Genomic DNA, 19,402 nt, shown 5'->3' on the forward strand with positions numbered 1-19,402 from the left:
AGAGAGAGAGCGTGAGGAAGGGGCAGAGAGAGACAGAGACAGAGAGAGAGACAGAGAGAGAGAGAGAGAGCGTGAGGAAGGGGCAGAGAGAGACAGAGACAGAGACAGAGAGATAGAGCGAGAGAGAGAGCGTGAGGAAGGGGCAGAGAGAGACGGAGAGAGATGGAGAATCCCAAGCAGGCTCTGTACTGCCGGCACAGAGGCTGATGTGGGGCTCGATCCCATGAACCATGACATCATGACCTGAGCTGAAACCAAGAGCTGGATGCTTAATGGACTGAGTCACGCAGGTGTCCCTGCTGTGATTCTCAAACATGGGACCGAGAAGGCCAAGGTCCACCCGCCACGGGCCCCTGCTGGACAAAAGGCGTCCCCACCGTGAGCCCTCACCTTCGGGTTTTCAAGCCTGACCTCTTCGATCACGGTCATGTCGCCACTGCTACTCTCCATGCAGTGGGAGCCAAAGGGTGCGCCGGGGTACGCAGAGGCGCTGGTGTCCAGGAGGCTGTCCCCGCCCGCAGAGCTCTGGCAGGCCTTCTCCTCGGCCACCGCTAGGGAGGAGGGCAGCTGCTTCTTCAGTGGGTGGAGGTTTACTTTCCAGCCACCTGCAGTGGAGGGGGCGGGAGAGGCATGAATGAACGGTGGCCATACGGAGGGACGGAGAAAGGGGCACTTACGCTCGCCCAGACAAGGCCCACGCAGGCCAAAACGATTCCTTCTGGTTGGTTTGAGGATGGGGGGAGGACCCAGCGAGCAGCGGCGACGCCCCTCCCCACCCCCTGCCACCACCCCGTGCTTAGCTGAATACCAGACTCGAAAGCCTGTCTTCGTCTCCACCCTCCGCATGTTTAAAAAAGTCTGTAACTAAACTAAAAACTTGAGGGCCCTCAGATCGCTGGAGAGAAGGGGAGAGAGGAAGTTTACTGGATTCCATCCCTTGAATGGTAAAGACACCGCAAGACAAACCGACTATCTGCCAAGGGGAACGGCCTTGCCAGCAGCCAGGGGACAGACCACGTGACCATCTCCTCTAGACACAGGGTCATGTGACCGTGTCCCCAGTCAGGGCACCACCAACGGCGCCCTCAGGTGCTAAGTGAACGGGCTGTTCTCTGAAGACCCCCGGAGCAAGGGAGGATTGCAGCAGCTCAGACGGAGGCCCCTCCCCGCGGCCCGAGAGCATCCCATACCCTTCGCTGGGGTGGAGTGATGAGGCTGGGTCCCGAGACCGGCGCCGAAGCAGGCTCTCCCGTCGCCCTGGGACACTCTGCCTTTCCTCTTGCTGCTGCTGCCGCGCTCCTCTTCGCTGTCTGAGTCGGAGAGGAAGCTGTCCTCCACCTCGGGCAGGAGGGACTCCTCCTGCACCGAGGCCAAGCTCACTGTGGTCAGCAGCTTGCTCCGGGCCTTCTCTCTCTTGTACTGCCGGCTGAGATCGCTCTCTTCTGCAAATACGCACGAGATGTACTTGGTGGTCCGCTGCCGGCCCTCGTCCTCCATGAAACCCTGGTGGGGAGGAGACGGGTTGAATCGCATCTGGGGGGCGCTGCCATACTCGGGCACACGGGAGAGCGGGGGGCTGCGGTATCTATCTCCTGATCCTTCCCGCACCTCCCCTGTCACCACCCAGGCCCCACGTCCGCCCAGCTGACGCTCCGTCGCCGTCCGCCTGTCTGGCCGTCCCTCAGGTGCCGTTTCCACAGGCCTGTCGGAGATGGGTTTTCAAACCGCAGCCCTGAATGTGTGTCTGCTCTACAGGACCGTGAACTCCTTGAGGGCGGGGCCCTACCTTGGCCCTCCCCATCTCCCCGGTGCCTGGCACCAGACTAGGCCCACAGGAAATGGTTAGCGAGCGGTGAGTGTTGGCTACGCAGAATTTGAGGGCTCAGAACCGCTGTCACAGACTGGAGGTCGCCAGCCCCATGCAGTCCCTGCCTCTGGGACGGAGGATGAGGTCATCACCAACCCACACTCACCCGTATCTTCAGGACGGGGGAAAGGGGCTCTCCTGGGCCCTTAATGGCCAGAAAAGCAACACCTTCTACATGCCAACCACATGCCAAGGGCCATACTAAATGCTCTGCAATCATGAGCTCGACTGCCTTCCAACAAAATGGTCACATTGTTGGCAAGAAGAGAGTGAAGGATAAGGCCTGGAGGGCAGGTGTGAATTCCAAAAGGGGACCAGCAGACACGTATGTCCCCAGGAGCCAGGAGAGTGACAAGAGAGAGGGAGGCCTGAGTGGGGGCTGGGGTCCCTGGACAGCACCCGCCCTGTCTGAAAGGGCAGTGGGGGGCTAGCCAGCTTCCTGAGAGTCCCTGCGCGGCTGTGCTCCCCACGCGGTCACATCATCTACTGACTTATCAGTGCTGAAGGTTCACCCGGTTTTTAACAAGTGAAAGCCAACAGAAACCAAGTCAGGGGGTTGGGAGACACGCCACGCCCCCGGGCGGCCCCTGGTGGCAGAGACGCAGGCGACGCGTCCTCGGCCCGGCTGAGTCGGCCCCTCACTGTCACACCGTGCGCACGCCCGAAGACAATGAAGTGTGCTCACGATGTTACCTTGACAACCTTAAATCTCTGAAGAAGACGACACAGCATTCTCGCCTCCAGCTTTCCCACGTTCATAGCCGCTCGGATTTCAGCTTGGGAAATTCCTTTCGTGCCTCTGCGCTCAACTGCAGGGAAGGACAGGACGTGTGAAGCGCAGCCTCGCGCCCGAGGCCAGTCCGCTCCCACCGCCCCAGTTCAGCACAGAGCGGTCGGCGCGGCAGAGCCCACGGACAGAATAGACCCCGGGTCTCCTCTCGACCTCGCCTCCCCGGCACCTCTGAGCGCCAGCCACTGCCGGCAGCTAACTCTTCAGTGCCACCGGGCTCCCCCGCGTTAGGACAGCACGTGGCCAGTGGCCCGCCGCTGACGTCCTCAGCCCCGGCAGTTCCCGCTTGTGCCCGGCAGCGGGGAGCTTCTCCAGACAAATGAAAAAGATCCTTTTTCAACAAATGGTTTTTAATTAAGAACTTGTTTCATCTCCCTGGCTTTCTCGGCAGACGCAGACTGCGACTCAGAGGCACGAGGAATACCGATTACTGTGCCGTCCGTGACAGCCGCCCGCCAGCAGGCCAGGGAGGGGGTGACGCTGTTGGGCCCTGCAGCACGCGACAGCAGACAACCGGGCTGCACTATCTGCCCCCTCTAGTTGGCCAGCTCCTGCCCTGCTACATGCTGTCACCGCTCGGTGCTGTGACCGTCGCTGCCTCTAAGAAGCCCTTTTAAGTGTACTCAATGGGGGCGCCTGTGTGGCTCAGGCGGTTGAGAGTCTCACTTTTGCTTTTGGCTCTGGTCGTGGGATTGAGCCCTGTATCGGGCTCTGGGCTGAGTGTGGAGCCTGCTTGGGTCCCTCTCTCTCTTTCTCTCTCTCTCTCTCTCTCTCTCTCTCTCTCCCCTCCCTCTGCCCCTCTCCCTTGCTCATGCTCTCATACATACATACATACATACATACATACATAGGAAATACAAAAATAAAAAATAAATCTACCCAACGGCTCTGGACTGGGAATCCCAGGATGGAGCCTGGGAGGCGGGGGGGGGGGGGGGGGCGGCAGGGAACCCCCCCCCCCCAGCGAAGTGCACAAACCACAGGGCAGGCTTTGTGGGAAAACTCTGTTCAGAAACAGCACCCCTCTATTTCCTGCTGCATCGCATAGCTCACGCTGCCAGGTACAAGCCATCTGGATAACGGTGCTCTTGCTGTGTTGTGTGTGCATGAAAATAAACATCAGGAAAGAGGGGGCTAAGATGCGTTCCCATGTTGAGCTACTAACATGCTCAAAGAAGCCACAGAAGGGTTAAGGGCAGCTTTTCCCAAACCGTGTTCAGAGGAACCCATTCAGAGTGATATTAAGAGTTGATAAAAACGACCAAAAGGCCCCTCGAAAAGGCCGTGCCAATTCGCCAACGTGGCTTCGTATGAGCTGCTGGTCCCGTGGCCACCGCACCTTCTCCTCTGTCCTCCCCACGGGACGTGCGGCCACACCGTCTACGGCTCTGGGTGACCGCTGTCTTCCGTGGATTCTAGGGGGTCCAGGGAAAGGGTGAGGAGTGGGGGGGAGGTGCCACCAGGCTGCAGCAACTCAGACCAATTTGAGAACATGGCAGGTAGCCCTCAAGTCTTTGCTCATTTCCTGAGCGCTTCCCACATAGCAGGCCTGACGCCGGCGTTCCAATTCTGCTCCTCATTCACGTGCTAGGGTGACCGCCATCCCCATTTTACAGATGTGGGAACTGAGGCTCAGAGACCTTGCCGATGCTCTACACAGCAACGATTCACGCTCCAATCGGACCCAAAGCCTAACCCTTCACGGGAGCCCCAGGACTCCCTGCCGCTTCACACGCTCCACAGCACAGCCCTCTCTCAACACGTGGGCAACACACCCCTCGACTCCCGGGGTTCGAGCCGCACGCAAGCAGGCATGGGAACGGGACTTACTGAGCTCGTAGGTCTGCGTGAGCATGTCCCGCTCGTACACGATGTCCACCGGGGGTACTCCCTTGGAGATGACCTCCTCGTCCTCATCGTCGTCCTGGTCGTGGTCGTCCTCGACCTTCCGTTTAAATTCCTTGAGCAGCCTGAGGCAGCGCACCATGACGTCCGTCCCTAGGAACACAACGTGGCATGTTTTCCAGCAGTGAGCACAACACTGCTGGGGACGGGGGGGGGGGGGGGGGTGGGGGTGGGGGGGCCCCGCTGGGACAGAGACCCAAGAAAGCCTGTATGCAGCATCGAGTTGGGAACATTTGAAACCGCACATCCTGGGGCACGAGACCTGAAAGTTTCCTCCATAAAACCGCTTTCTGTTTTCAATATAATTAGGAAACAAAGACATGCAAATGAGGGGGATAATGAGGCCCTGTGTCAGGCTGTTAAAGAAACAGTAGCAGCCCTCTCCTGGTCGTGTTTGCTCTGTGACAAGAGGAAGCGGGCCTGCCTGTCCAGCACGGTGCCTGGCACGCAAGCCGTATTGCTTCAAGAATGAAAGCTGTTTTTTTTTCCCTTTTAAAGCGGACACCCACAGCCAGTAAGGTGTGGCAGCCACGTAAACGGGTCCTAGCAGCCTCTGAGAACACTGCTCCAAGAGTGGGAATTTATTCCAAGAAAATAGAAAGAGGTGAGAGCTGCCGGGACGAAGAGGTCCACACAGCACTCGTTAGAGCTAGCTTTTCTGAGTGACAGAAACAGTGATGAGGGGCTAAGTGGCAGCACACGGACAAGCCACCACTCTGTGCACTAGCGCCTGCCCTCACGCAACCACAGTGCGCCTGGATGCCACCCCAGAAGCACGACGTAACAAGTGTTGCCTACGGCTGGACCGAGACACAGGTACAGGGAGAAGCAACAACATCTTAACACTTTGCTAGTGCAAACTCACTCATTCGATCCTGACAATCCTGGGAGGCATTTTACAGATGGAGAAACCGAGGTTCAGAGGATTACACGACTTGCCCAAGCTCCCCAGAGCTTGTAAACGACAGGTGCAAAGTTACTCAGGGGTCACAGGCCTCCAAAGCAGAAGAAACGATCCAGCACTAAGACGTCCTGTGACACAGGAGTGTGGAGGCAGAATAAGGGCCCCTTGAGGATGTCCACGCCCTGACACCCGGAACCTGTGAATATGTTCCCTTCTGTGGCAAAAGGGACTTGCAGGTGTGACTGAATTAAGGCTTTTTGCTGCAGGGGTCGCAGTTAGCTGCTTATACTGGAGAATCTGGGCGGGTCCCGTGTCACAGAGTCCTTAAAGAGACAGGCAGAAGGATCAGAGTGAGAGACTGGGGGATGCTAGGCTGCTGGCTGTGAAGACGGAGGAAGGGAGCGCGAGGCCAAGGAATGCACGGGGCCTCCAGAAACTGGAAATGGCCACGGGAAATGGATTCTCGCCTAGCGCCTCTGGAAGGAACAAAGCCCTGCCAACATCACAACTGTGGCCCAAGGACACCCATTTCAGACCTCCAGAATTATAAAATAATAATAATAAATAGAAGTAAAAACTAAAATAATAAAGAAAATGCTGTCTTCAGTCACCAAATCTGCAGTAGTTATCACATCAGGGATACAGATGGTCTCTCCACTGGGCCACCGAGGAGCACAATCCTGGGTACCGGGGCAAGGAGGGGCGACAATAAAGCTGGCCTCTGCCACCCAGCGCCTCTTGTGCGGGAGCTGCGGGCCCTGAGGGCCTTCCTGCGGGGTGTGGCATGCCCACACCGAGCACTGCAGACTGACCTTGGAGCAAGGTCAGGTACGACCACCCCAGCTGGGGCAGGGGATTATCATGGGGGGGACACAGCACGTGGCGCACAGGTGTCCTTCACAAACAGTAGTGCGTCTCGGGGCCCTGAACTCATCGGATTTACCCTCAGAGGAGGGTCTGCCATGGCGGACCCACCAGAACCTCATGGGGGGGTGGGCAGGCCTGGGGCAAATGGACACAGAAGTGAGGGCAGCCTGGTAAGTCCTCAGGCATTAGCCTCGTGCTAATTGGCCTGCACTCCTCACAGTGACAGAAAATCCCCCGTTCATGACTTTTCAACAGAAGAAACATGATATCACAGCACTGGCTTCCTTAAGCCTCGGCTTCCTCCGCACCTGCCAGGCCCTCCGAGGTTCTCCTGTTGCCCACAGCTTTGCCCATGGCTCGGGGTGCCTGCCCTGCCCTCCCCCTCCACTTCTCCCTCCCAGGAGCCTAAAACAACCAGGAGGGGAGCCACGGCGACGAGGGGGACCCTTGCGCCCATGTGCATGGCTGAAAATTATTTCAAGGCTCAGGTGACCAGAACTGGGTGCTCCGTGCGGGTTTCCTTCTCGCGGCCGCAGATGGAGGCACCTGCGGCCAGCCCACCAACCACGGAGTCACTCCCCACTGGGTCCTCCCCCCGACCTCTCCCCAAGCCCCCTCCCAGCCCCCTCAACCCCCACCTCGCCCCTCAGACGGTGCCCAAAGAGTGACCTGCTGCTCCCGATAAAGCTGCTCCCGTTCCTCAGACGCCAACACAAGCTCTCCACGTGTCACACGAGCTGGCCCTCATCACGGCCGTGGGAGGTGGCTGCTACCATTCTGTTTCACACTTGAGAACAGCTGGAGCTAAGGCATTCGCCCAAACTCCCACCCCTTAGCAAGGGAGGAACCGGGATTTATCAGACAGTCTGCCTTCCGAGCCCGGGGCCCAAACCTTGGGCAACATACGGCCCCTAATTCAAAGACACCCACGTGACCAAGAACGGCGGGTGACCCGGGGCCAGGGACGCTGGCCTCTGCGGGAGCGACGGTCCAATGCGGCACTCGGGCAGGCCAGCACGTCTCAGCAACAGCCTGGCGTTATTCCTTCCATCCGGTTCTAACTTCCTCACGAGGTTAATCGGCCAAGAAAAGACGCACAGAGCAGCGCTGGACATCGGCGCAAGTGGAGGAGGAGAAACACTAGTACGCACTCGGGGAACCCAAAGGGTGAAGGAGGAGGGTGGCCGGGTGGCTCGGTCGCTGAAGCACCCGACTCCTTGATCTCAGCCCCGGTCTTGATCTCGGGGTGGCGAGTTCAAGCCCTGCGTTGGGCTCCACGCTCAGCATTTTTAAGGTTTTTTTTTTTGTTTTTTTTTTTTCTTTTTAAAACAACACCACGAAGGACAGCTCTCCAAGGGTGAAGGGGGAAGAGGGAAAACCCCGCTCAGCCTTCCCAGCCTCCGCTCCTCACGGCATCAAGTCGCCACCTGTGCTCACCTCTGCTTCTACACCACTTGATGTCCGTCCCGTCATGGCCTGGTCCAAACGGCCCCGCTGACGTCTCCGCTGCCAGCCAGGGCGGCCGGACCTTCAGAGGAGCATCGGGGCGAACCTGGGCTCCCGGGTCGGGCAGCCGTGGGCCTGTCTCAGCCCTACAACCTCCCGTGTCCGGGACTTGGGAGGAAGGACTTAGTGTAGCTCTTCGTGTGAAGCTCAGCAAAATGAGAGGCTGGCGTTCTGTACATCACGTGTTGGTGTAAGGATGACTGGGGAGGACGTCTGTGCAGAGGCCGGAACACAGCAGTCATCCTACGGCCAGCCAGCCCGTGCTGAGGGCCAGTCCTGTGTCACGGCTGTTATGAATTCACGACAAGCCGAGGCTGCCGGTCCCCGTGAGCCCCATGATACAGGGAGGGTCTCCGGCACACCCTGAGTGGTGGGGCTGCTCGAGCATCTCAGACGGGGCCCAGCGTGCTTCTGGAAGGCCAGGCGTGACACGTGCACACGGCTGCCGGTGAGGTTTCGGGCCACGGGGTCTGCAGCTCTACCTAACCCACAAAGCACAGCTCATTTCTCTGCCATGAAGCCCAACTGCATGGACTTTCTTCTGGAGCCATCAGACAAGCAAACCCCAAGCTGTCTGTCTCTGGTCTTTCTCAAAACACTGATCGCAGAAACACGTCCATTTCCCCATGCTGTGTCAAATGTACCCTTACTTTGGAAAATTTCGTGTTAGACAGGTAGCGTGCGTGGTGGTTAAGGATCTGGACTCTTGGCGCGCCTGGGTGGCTCAGTTGTTTGAGCGTCCAACTTTGGCTCAGGTCACGATCTTGGCAGTTCACGAGTTCAAGCCCCGTGTCGGGCTCTGTGCCGACAGCTCAGGGCCTGGAGCCTGCTTCCGATTCCGTGTCTCCCTCTCTCCCTGCCCCTTCCCCACTTGCACTCTGTCTCTCTCTCAAAAATCAATAAACATTAAAAAGGAAAAAAAAGAAAAGAATCTGGACTCTTCTTCCAGAGCCAGTGTGCAAACCTGAGCAAACCGGTTGACTTCCCTCAGCTTCAACGGACTTGCCTGGAAACTAAGGCTAAGGAGAACGTCTAGCCTCAGGGGGTGGTGGGGAGAATTGCAAGAGATAAGGCAGGTGAAGGATGCCACACGGTGTGGTCTGTGGCTCGTGACTGCAGCAGCCTCATACACCTTTCCCATAGCTCTGGAGTTTAAACAGCCTCAAAATGTCAATTTTTAGTATTGAAGTCCCTTCAGCTCTTATTTGCCTATTTTTAAGGCAAATTCTCAGGAGTCTGTTCCAGACTGTAAGCCAGCAGAAGCCACAGAAGGGGCCAGAGTGAGACCCCGGTCAGCACACGCACACAGCGTGACTAGCGCCCGTCACGCCATCTGAGCGGCCGCCTCAGTGACTAGACACTCTAGCGGAGAAGTCACGGGTCTGTTAATGGCAACCGCCGATCCCTGGGTGCGGGGCTTACTTCCCGGGAACGGAAGGCAGGAGAGAGAGAGAGCCAGCCAGATCACTGCACACGCAGTCAAGCATGAGGAGTTTCAGGCATCTTAAAGACACAGCGTGCACCAATGTCAGCAGTTCAACACAAACCAATCACACCGTTCTTTTGTGTCAAAGACCCAGATGGGCTTGCCTTGGCATGAAGAAAGAATGGCTTCACTTATTAGACATTCTGAAGACCCAGAAAAGAAGGCGGGAGGGAGGAATCCTTACTGAGCATCCGGGATGCATCAGGCACTGCGGGAGGTGGTTTCAGATGCTATCTGAATCGTCGTGTGGATTCTGCAAGTAACCACTACCATCCCATGAAAAAGGAAACTGAGGCTCAGAGGGGTCAAGGGACCCAACTGGACGTCTTGGACCTAGAAAGTGGCCTTTTTTCCACACTAGGCAACCCGGCTGGGCTAGAACTTCCAACTTCTATCAGAAAACACTGCTCACTGTAAAGGAAAGCCCCAAGCTGCTACGAAGTGGAACCAACAGCCTGTGTTTCTCACACCCCCGGGGAAGATCTCACCTGGCCACGGGGCAGAGTGCTGCTCCCCAAGTGGTTAACCAGGGAGAAAGCAAGAGCAAGATGGGAACGAACGAGCACCAGGACAGACGTGCTCTGGAAGAGTCACCAGTGAAGGGACAGTCCTACTGGTAAGCCAGGGGGAGGTTATGCAAATTCAGTGCTTTGCTCCTGTCTCACCACCCACGCACACGCACGCACCCACCCCTGGACGGGCCTAGGCTGGTCAGTGCTCGGGAGTCATTCAGGTAGTCCAGACACTGAAATGAGAAGCACGCCCAGGGGACACAAAGAGTCCAGGACTGCACTCAGTGGCGGAGGGGGGTGCTGCTGCCCACACGCCAGGGTGATGGGATGGGTTAGAAACACGGGCTCTGGAGTCTCCCTCTGGTGAGAACCTGCCTCTGCCACTCACCAGCTGGATAACCATGGTGAAGGGAGAAGACCAGTCTGTGCCTCGGGCCGTTCCCTAGTAAATGGGGACAGGAACAGGATCTTCCTCCCCAGGACCGCGCCGGGCACACACGTAGGCGGCACTTGCTCCCGCTTTTCTTACTGTTACCACTACAGCAACCTTAGAAAAACACAGCTTCTGAGGACCAAGGGTCATAGCCCGTCACCTGGGCCGAAAATACCAGGAGATTGCCTGGGGGCTCGAATTCAATTTCAGGCATCTGCTGTGCGTTGGGCCCAGAACACATGAGGACGAAGACGGCAGGGTTCCTGCCCGCAGAGGGTGGCGTCTGAGACAGAGGCTGGAGAGCGCAGGTGGGCCGTCTGCTGAGGTTTCAACACGAGCCCGGATTTCAGTTCTGACTGATTCTCCCTGGGCAATCTGCTAACCTCTCTGAGCCTCCGGCTCCTCATCTATAAAATGGGCACACTTCTAACGGCATGTCTAGACTAACCTGCTGAGGACTACAGGAGTAAATGCAGGTAAGGTGTTCAGCTTCACCCCTAAACACGCTAAGTGCTCAGTGACTACAGAGAAAGAAGCTATGAGGCAGGGCTCTACCGCCCGCATGCACGATGCTGGGGAGCGGGGAGGCATGTGGGGCCAGGCGGCGTGGGGGGAGGAGGTACCGAGGGTGGCCCCAAAGTGGGACGCTAGAGGATACGCAGTTGTCGAGGCGGGAGGAAGGCACGGGCAGAGGCACCGAGGCGGGCAGGGGTGGTGGGAGGGCGGGACTGAAGGGGAAGACCGACTGCAAAAGGTTTCCAGGCCAAGCGATGGATATTGTAGTTTTCACTTTCTATGCATATTTGCTTTTATTCCGTAGGCGTGACTCGAAGTTATTTCCACGGTGGATGTGGAAGACAGACTGGAGAGAAGATGGTCCGCAGGGGTAGTCCACATCTCCCGACTCTCCTGCCCCTGGGACAGCTGTCCTCGGCTGGCCCCACCTTCAGCCCCGCCCCTGCCTGCCAGCTTCCACCGCCCATCCCGTCACCCCTGTCATCTGTCAGGGAGGCAGCAGAGGGCCCTGGTTACAGACTCGCACCTTCTGTGCTCAACCCCCCACAGAACCTAGCTCTAGGACCTGAGACAAGGGATCTGTGCTCTGGTTTTCTGATCAGTGAAGGGAAGAAAAAGAAGAGGGCACCCGCACGAATGGGGTGGCCAAAAGGATCAGAACACAGCACGAACACTTGGCATAGAGCCTGACATGTTATCTGGATGGCTTTCCCATCTCTCTCCTGGCTCCAAGACTAACAGGATGGGATTACAAAACGGCAGAATCTCCCCTGGTGCCTTCTTTTTCACGCCCTAAGATAAGCCCACAGGATCTAAGGTTTCCCTTGCTAACTGCACAAGGTAACAAGGGCACGGACAATCACATACGTGCATACAGAGGGCTCACGAACTTCAGGACACTGTAGAAATGTCCTCGGTTGAGAGAGTTCCAGAGCCACCATTAAATACCCAGGGTAGGGACCACCTCCCAAGCCCTTGGGCTGAGTTAGTGATGGACTCGGTTAGGCCCCCAAAGTTCTTAGAGACCCACAGATGGAAAGGGCTGGGGTAAACCGTGCACTTTTCTTGAGGGCTCTGAGCCAGGTGCTCAGCAGACACATCGCAGTCACTTTACTGGCCCCTCGCCAACCTGTGGCCAGCTGGTCACCCGTGCGGCCAGTCACGAGCTCACAAGTCCTTGCACTGGCCTCTGGGCTCTTGCAAGCCCAAAGAACCTGGCCAGGCCCTCCCCACATCTCTGGCACATTGACTGCCATCTGCCCCAGTCCGATTCTCCAGAATTCTCCCCCTGCCCCACTCCCCTTCCACTTGCCACCAGCCTCCCCCTCCCCTAGCACAGCCTGGACAGGCACGTTTTCCTGCTCAGGGAGGTTGACGGAACATTCCCTCACGGTCAGCAGGCTTCAGTACAAGTTCCCTCCTGGACAGCAGGAACGCGGCCTGGAATTATGCCACTGGGGTGTTTTACTCCTTCTACTCTTTGAGGTTCTTGCCTTTAATCGCTTTTGCCATAAAGCGTCTGTTTCTTTCATTTATCAGAAATATTACTGAGAGTAATTACCCTTCATTTTTTAGCTAGCATCCTTGGATCAACTTTGTCACTTTTAACTTAAAGAGATCTTGCTATTTTTAACCGATTTAACTGGTTTTCCCCCAGCACCACTAATTTGCTAGGCTTTAAACTCGGCCCTGACAACCTTCTTCTATTCTTTTCATGTTTATGCTCACCTTTTATCCTTTCTGTGTTTCTGATCTTCGTTCTTTTTAATTCTACTCTCCTGGTTCCAAAACTCTTTTAAACCTTTATTTTATTGTGTGTTAATCCTTCTTGATATGGCTCATTTCTCTTTTTTCTTAGCTCGTATACCTGAATCCTACTAGAACTTTTTAAATGTCGCCTTGTGCCATTTGAATGATCTTAAGCTTGCTGTACCCTGTTACAAGTGTTTGCTGGTTTTACTTTAATTTTTAACAGCTTTATTGAGCTACAATTCCTATTCCACTCCATTCACCGTGCGAAGCGTGCAAGTCGATGGTGATGTCGTGTATTCCCAGGTACGTGCACCTGTCAACCTGTCACCAGGCCGTCTGAGAACGTCCTCACTGCCTCAGACCTTGTAGCCGCTGGCACCCCTGTGTGGCCACCCCGTAGCCCTAAGCACTTATTAATCTCCTTCTGGATTCCCTGTCCTGAACTTTCACCAAAATGGAATCACGCTGTAATGGCCTCTTGTGAATGGCTTCTCTCTCCATTGAATGGTCTTGCAGCCCTTGTTGAACATCAGCCGACCATCGATGTGTAGGTGTACCTCCGGACTGTCGGCTCTACTCCGTGGTCTCTTTGTGCCGGTACCGTGTTGGCTTGATTATTGTTGCTTTGTGTTGGATTCTTGTTTCCCAGGATTAACTTTCCGGGCACCTTGCAATTCCAGATGAACTCTGGATTGGCTCGCCAATGTTTGCACATAGGTCAGCTGGGGTTCTGCTAATTCGGGGAGTGCAGCCATCTGAACTAGGCTACCTCTCCGGATCCGTGAACAAGGGAGGTTTTCCCTCTGGCTTAGATCGGAAATTTCGGTCAACAATGTTTTGTCATTCTCAGAGTATATGTTTTTACGCTTGTTTTGCTTGAATGTATTCCCAAGTATTTTATTCTTTTTGATGCTAATGGGAGGACTGCTTTCTTGATTTCATTTTTGGGGTGCCTGTTATCAATGAATGGAAATACAACTGATTTTTGTATATTGATCTCGTGTCCCGCTGTCTTGTTGAACTTGTTCCTTATTTTTTAAGGGCCCTGGGTTAATAGCTATGGGAAGAGGCTACATCACGAACAGGGTGATACAGATGCTAGGGCCCCTCCCCCATCCTCTTCAATGCTGGACCTGCCTCGTCACCCAACCTGGAAAACCCGCTGACTCACCGCCTCCATCATTAGCCCCGGGGGGGGGGGGGCGGCGGGGGGGCACGACTTCTGTCAACTGCTTCCAGTTGCCATTATTTTATGAAGGATCACCCATTAACTTCTCTTTCTCTTCCCTTTTGTTCTCAGCCCAACTGAATAAATACAGTCTGACTAGTCCACTCTTGAAGACTATAATCCAAATTTGCAAAACAGATCAGTTCAGGGTGACTGTTTTCATTACCCAGACTCCCCCCCACCCCACCCCGCCTTTCTGCAAAGCAGATCACTGCAGCTTACTGTAATGTATTTGAAATATGTGAAACCCAAACTATTTACAGCTTTTGGAAACAACTCGTATATATCCAAGCACACCTGTAAATTTACACGAAGTAATCCCTCATCTTTACTTATTAAGTCTTGTCTGCTCCCTCATGCCTTAGAGGGAAGGTTTATATTAATTCTGCAAAGTGGGATGACGCACAAGGCAAAAAAGACTAGAACTGTGCCTTCATCCCTTGTCTCCTGCCCCAGGAAAGTAACTGAAGTGCTACCTAATTAAATTAAATTTGCTAAGCATTTGCTTAGCCCTACTCTGTTCCAAGCAGACCCTGCACGGGTCTCAAGGATAGAAGGGATGTGAGGAGTGTGGTGGCTGCTCTCAAGAAGCTCACTACTTAGTTTGGAAAAAAGTCACGCAAACAACCAAATCACAGTGTGACAGAGGAAGTCAGGAGAACCCAGTCGATAAGCCTGAGCAGCAGAAGGTGGGTGACAAGCCCACCGGGGAGAGATGAGCCCCCTGGACAGTCAGAATGGGCTCACCGTGGTTGTGGGTGACAATCTAAAATTTCCAATCGTCATTGTCTTAGGTGCCTGCCCACTTAACCCTGCAGAAGGAGCCAAAGCCATCATTACCATCGGTACCCAGTCTCGGAAGCTTCTAGTCCCAGCACCAGGCCTCGAGAAAACCCCGACCACAGACACACCTTCAAGGGTCAGGTCGATGACATACCAGAGTGAAGCTGGCTATGGGCTACATAGCAGGAAGCGGGGTGTCCTTGGGGAATGGGGCCTGACCCTTTACTATTAAAGAAATGCAGTTTCACGTTGCCTAATTTCATTTGTGCAGGCAAGTTGAAAGGCTGACTCCTTAGGTGCAATTTCTGATTTTTAAAAGACCGGTAACCTACCCAACGAAAACACATGCCGTGAGCCAAGCAAAATACATGGCTACATGTGGCCGTTACCATTCTGTGGCCCCCGCTGTGTGTGCAAGGTTTTCTGGCAGCCCCATGACACTCTGGAAAGTTGTATTATTATCTCCAGAAAACCCTGCTGAGGAAACTGAGGTACAGAGAGGTCAAAATTTGCTGAGAGTCACCCCAACAGGAAGTGACAAAATAAGAATTCTGACCCAGGGCTGTCTTACATCAAAGTTCACTCAGGTGTCTCAGTTGCAAGCGGCTGGCTTGAATTTCCAGGGACCTCAAGCCTGGGAGAAGCTTTGCTCCGTGGCTGCCCGCCCAGCAAGAAAGGTTATTTAAGGGCATTTCCTTCTTAGTTTCTCTACTTTAAAAATATAATCAATCCAGTCTGTTTATTTTTAATGTCTTCTTTGCAAGAAATCAGGAAATAAAGATGATTAAGGGCGCTTAGATGGCTGAGTCATTGAGTGTCTGAGCCTTGATTTTGGCTCAGATCATAATCCCAGGGTCATGGGATTCGGCCCTGAGTTGGGCTCCATGCTGAGTATAGAGCCTCCTCAAGATTCTCTTTCTCTCGGGGCGCCTAGGTGGCTCAGCTGGCTGAGCATCTGACTCTTGATTTCAGCTCAGGTCACGATCTCATGGTTTGTGAGTTCGAGCCCCACGTCGGGCTCAGTGCTGACGGCAATGAGCCTGCTCCAGATTCTCTCTCTCTGCCCCTCCCCTATTCGTGTTCTCTTTTTCTCATAATTAAAATAAATAAATAAAAAAAAAAAGATTCTCTCTCTCTTGGGGCGCCTGGGTGGCTTAGTCAGTTGAGCATCTGACTCTTGATTTAGGCTCAGGTCATGATCCCAGGGTCATGGGATTGAGCCCTGAGTCAGGCTCCAGGCTGAGCCTGGAGCCTGCTTAAGATCCTTTCTCCCTCTACTCCTATCCCCCTGACTCACATGCAGTCTCTCTCTCAAATTAAAAAGAGGGGGTGCACCTGAGTGGCTCAGTCGGTTAAGCGTCAGGCTCTTGATTTTGGCTCAGGTCATGATCTTGTGGTCTGTGAGATCGAGCCCCATGTTGGGCTCTGTGCCGACAGCATGGAGCCTGCATGGGATTCTCTCTCTTCCTCTCTGCCCCTCCCCCCCACGTGTGTATATATGTGTGTGGATGCTCCTTCTCCCAAAATAAATAAACATTAAAGAAAAAAAAAAGATTCTCTTCCTCTGCCCCCTCCCCCGCTTACACTCTAAAATTAAAAAAAAAAAAAAAAAAAAAAAAAAGAGATTAACAGACCCACAGGCAATGACTATTTTAAGCATTCAGATAATCCCACTTCGAGTTAAATGCACTTAAGCCTGGGACTTTTGTCCCTGCCACAGGACCCAGCAGCACTTCCCGGTGTTCTTCCTCCTGAGAAGGCTGATGCCGCCCACCCGTTCCCGAGAAGAGGGATGCCAGGCATTCAACCAGTCACGTGTGCACTCGGCACTGAAGGGACTCAAAGGGGAGGTGCCCTCTAGGAGCTTCCCCTACGCCCCTGGGGGCTCCTTCCCTGGTTTATTCACCTGTTGGATGATAATATCGGTGTGTTCCCATCTCCTCTCCCCATCTGAGACTTTTCTCAGATACAGGGAGCCAGTTAGGGTGGGCAGTGACTGACAGGTTGCCCACAAAGTCAAGCTTACAGGCCCCAACCTTTTTTTCTCATGCACCTTTCGGTTTTCCTGGAATTAATAACTTCATTTTTTCCCAATGGCTTGGTTTTCTGCGTACCTGTCGCTAATTCACACGCAGCCTCTCTGCCGACATACAACCTTCTCTAAACACATTCACACCCACCGGGCAACTGATCCTTTGCGTGGACTTCCGTCCCTCCTGGAGCCCCCTTCTCCTGCTCCCCTGCCGGGACGGGCTGCCCTCGTGCCGGTCACGGTGACTTCCCTTCACCACCTTCCCATGTTTCTCCTGGTCTCCTCGCTCCCTGGCCCCCATTTTCCCCGCCTCTTGTTTCAGTCTGCTGTTTGATGGTGGGCATCCTCCTGCAGCTGCCTGAAAGGGAACATGGGAGACGAGCGGTTTCAGGTTCCTGATTTTCACAGCGGATCGATGCAAAAGCTGAATAAAGGAACTCCAGACTGAAAGTCCATTCCCTTCAGAAGGAAAGCACTGCTCCAAGGCCGCCCAGCTTCGGTGACTCCCGGGAAGTCTGACGTCTCCTCTCCGGAGGCTCTTTTGCTCGGGGTTTCTCAAGTTCCGGGATGGTGGGCGTTGGTGTGGGTTTCTGTTATGTTCTTCACGCTAGGCACCTGATAGGTCTCTTGCTCTAGAACCTCCGTGCTGCAGACCTGGGAGAATCCCTTGTGTCATTTCTCATCACCTCCTCCCCTCGCCTCCCCTGCCCACATTCCGTCTCCCCCACTGTGAGCCCGTCGTGCGGGCTGTCGGACCTTCGAGGCTTTAGCGTCTTGTTTTCAACTGAGCTCTACTTCCCGCCTCTTTTGAGTTTCTGAGATCCTTCTCAACTTTATCTCACCACCTTCCCTCCCGCTAACTCTTTCATCGCGATAAGCGGATTTCTTCTATTTCCAACAGCTCTTTTTTATCTTCCGTCCGTCCCCCCTTTACAGCTTCTCGCTGTGTTTTCACAGATGCGACGCCTCCTCTCTGCAAGTCCTTCCAGGCTTTCCTCTGCTCCTCACTTTGTTCCTAGTTCCCCCATTTGTCTCTCTTACATTCCTGTTAGAGTTCTCAGATGTTCAGGGAAGTATTCAGTTGCTGCCTGGAGCCTGTGTTCTGGATGTCGTGCGGGGTGAGGAGGAGCAGGGGAGAGGCTGTCATGGTGTGGGGGTTCCAGGAACGGTGAGCGGGCAGGGGCCCGCTGTGTTGCTGGGATACCCTTAAATTTCAGCATCTGGAGGACGCTTCTCGGACAGGTCGGTCTCTGCAGGAAAGCAGCCTCCAGCCTCCGGCCTAGGGGACGGTAAGTCTGGCCGCCAACATTCAGGAGCCACGTGGGGGGACCGCAGTGAGAGGACCCTCACCTTTTTGTGTCCCATTGCCAGCACGGCACCCTGTCCCCGGCTGGGTCTGCGAGCCCAGAGACGCTCTCATGCATCTCATCCTGAGATAAGCCCAGACTTGTGTGGGAAAGGACTTCTACCCCGGCCATGCAAAGTAAGGGAGGGGACCTGGGGAAGCGGCGGCTTCTTGCACACGCTGCCAACCGACCCCCTCGTCTCTGGCACCATCCAAACTTGTGCTCAAGGGTACCTGGGATCTCCACATCTTTAGTTAATTCCGGGTGTGGAGGCATCAATCCTTGGCTCTTGCCACACACAGGCATTCAGGTTCCCCAGGCCGCTCAGTCTGTTACCACGTGTTCGTCTGCCTCGGGCACCAGAATACTGTTGACTCTGTGCTGTCATTCCTGCCCTAGCCTCTTCGCACCTGCTGGTTTATTCCTTTTCTATCCCTTGTTGCCACTAGGGAGGAGTTTGGGGAGAGTGCAGATACATGTGTATGCTCCATCTATCATCTTTCACTGAAAGCTCTGACCCTCGGCTCTTTCAATGACTTCGGTCGGTCAGGAGCAGCATGGTGCAAAACTCAAGGATAGAGAAAAATAAAGCACTAAGGAAGGTTTTTAAAGTTTTACGGTCTCTTGTCCTGAGTTTAACTCTCTGGGAAGGCTCGAATCCCCCATCTGTCACTTACGATTGCTCAACCTTTTGTAAGTTACTAGCACCTCTTAAGTTTTATTTTCTTACACCTAAAAGGTGACCCTACCACCTACCTCGCAAGGGCTACAGAATGAGATCATGCAACACGGCTGAGGGACTTGCAAATGCTGGAATGGACAGTGGCTTAGCCTGAGAAGGAAAACACGAACTTGGTTTTGGACGCCACGGAGCAGAGATGTTGGAGGGACACCGACACGGAGATGGGTGCGGGCCCTCAGGATTGCTTTCATCCGGCAAACATTTCCTGAGCACTTTTGCTACAGGAGATCCTAAGTCAGGCACCGAGGAATGAAGACTCGACCAAATACGTGAAGTCCTCCCACCGCAAGGCCAAACGTAGTGACACAGAAAGGCTGGAGCTTGGAGGGGAGAAGAGAAAGCCGTCTGCGCAGCCAAGGGAACAGAGGCCGAGACTCTTTACCTTTCTTTGTCTTACAAGGTCCACACTCAGGGTGAATCTCTTGTAAGGGGAGAGACACCACCTTCGCGAGGCCAGCATTCAGCATGTACTGGTACAGCCGCTTAAACGTCCTTTCGCACAGCCCCTGCCAACACACAATTTAAGAGCTGCTATCAGATACGAGCACGGCGTTTGCGACCGCTAAAGTCATGTGAACGAACACAGGCTCAGGACCTGAGTTAACCGATTATCTTGCGCGACGAAACACTGGAGGGGCTGATGAGGAAAGACTCCAAGCTATGCTGTCAAGGGAACAGAAGAAGGTGTAGATGATTCTATAAATGGATACACAGGGGTGGGAGTGAGGCAGAT

At 54.5% G+C, this 19,402-nt stretch overlaps 1 protein-coding gene across 1 annotated transcript in view; it reads right to left on the reverse strand.

Annotated features, from left to right (window-relative positions):
- The window catches only part of GTF3C1 (general transcription factor IIIC subunit 1), a gene marked incomplete at its 5' end in the record, with an annotated part of 57,604 nt that extends 38,414 nt beyond the window's left edge, over window positions 1–19,190 (reverse strand). The window contains 5 exon segments of the mRNA XM_049639372.1: window positions 391–605; window positions 1,191–1,503; window positions 2,561–2,676; window positions 4,488–4,655; window positions 19,052–19,190. Coding sequence (XP_049495329.1) covers window positions 391–605; window positions 1,191–1,503; window positions 2,561–2,676; window positions 4,488–4,655; window positions 19,052–19,190 — 951 coding nt within the window.
- Between the last annotated feature and the right edge of the window lie 212 nt (window positions 19,191–19,402).

The sequence above is a fragment of the Panthera uncia genome, chromosome E3 (genome assembly GCF_023721935.1).
Source record: "Panthera uncia isolate 11264 chromosome E3, Puncia_PCG_1.0, whole genome shotgun sequence".
NCBI classification, from domain to species: Eukaryota; Metazoa; Chordata; class Mammalia; order Carnivora; family Felidae; genus Panthera; species Panthera uncia.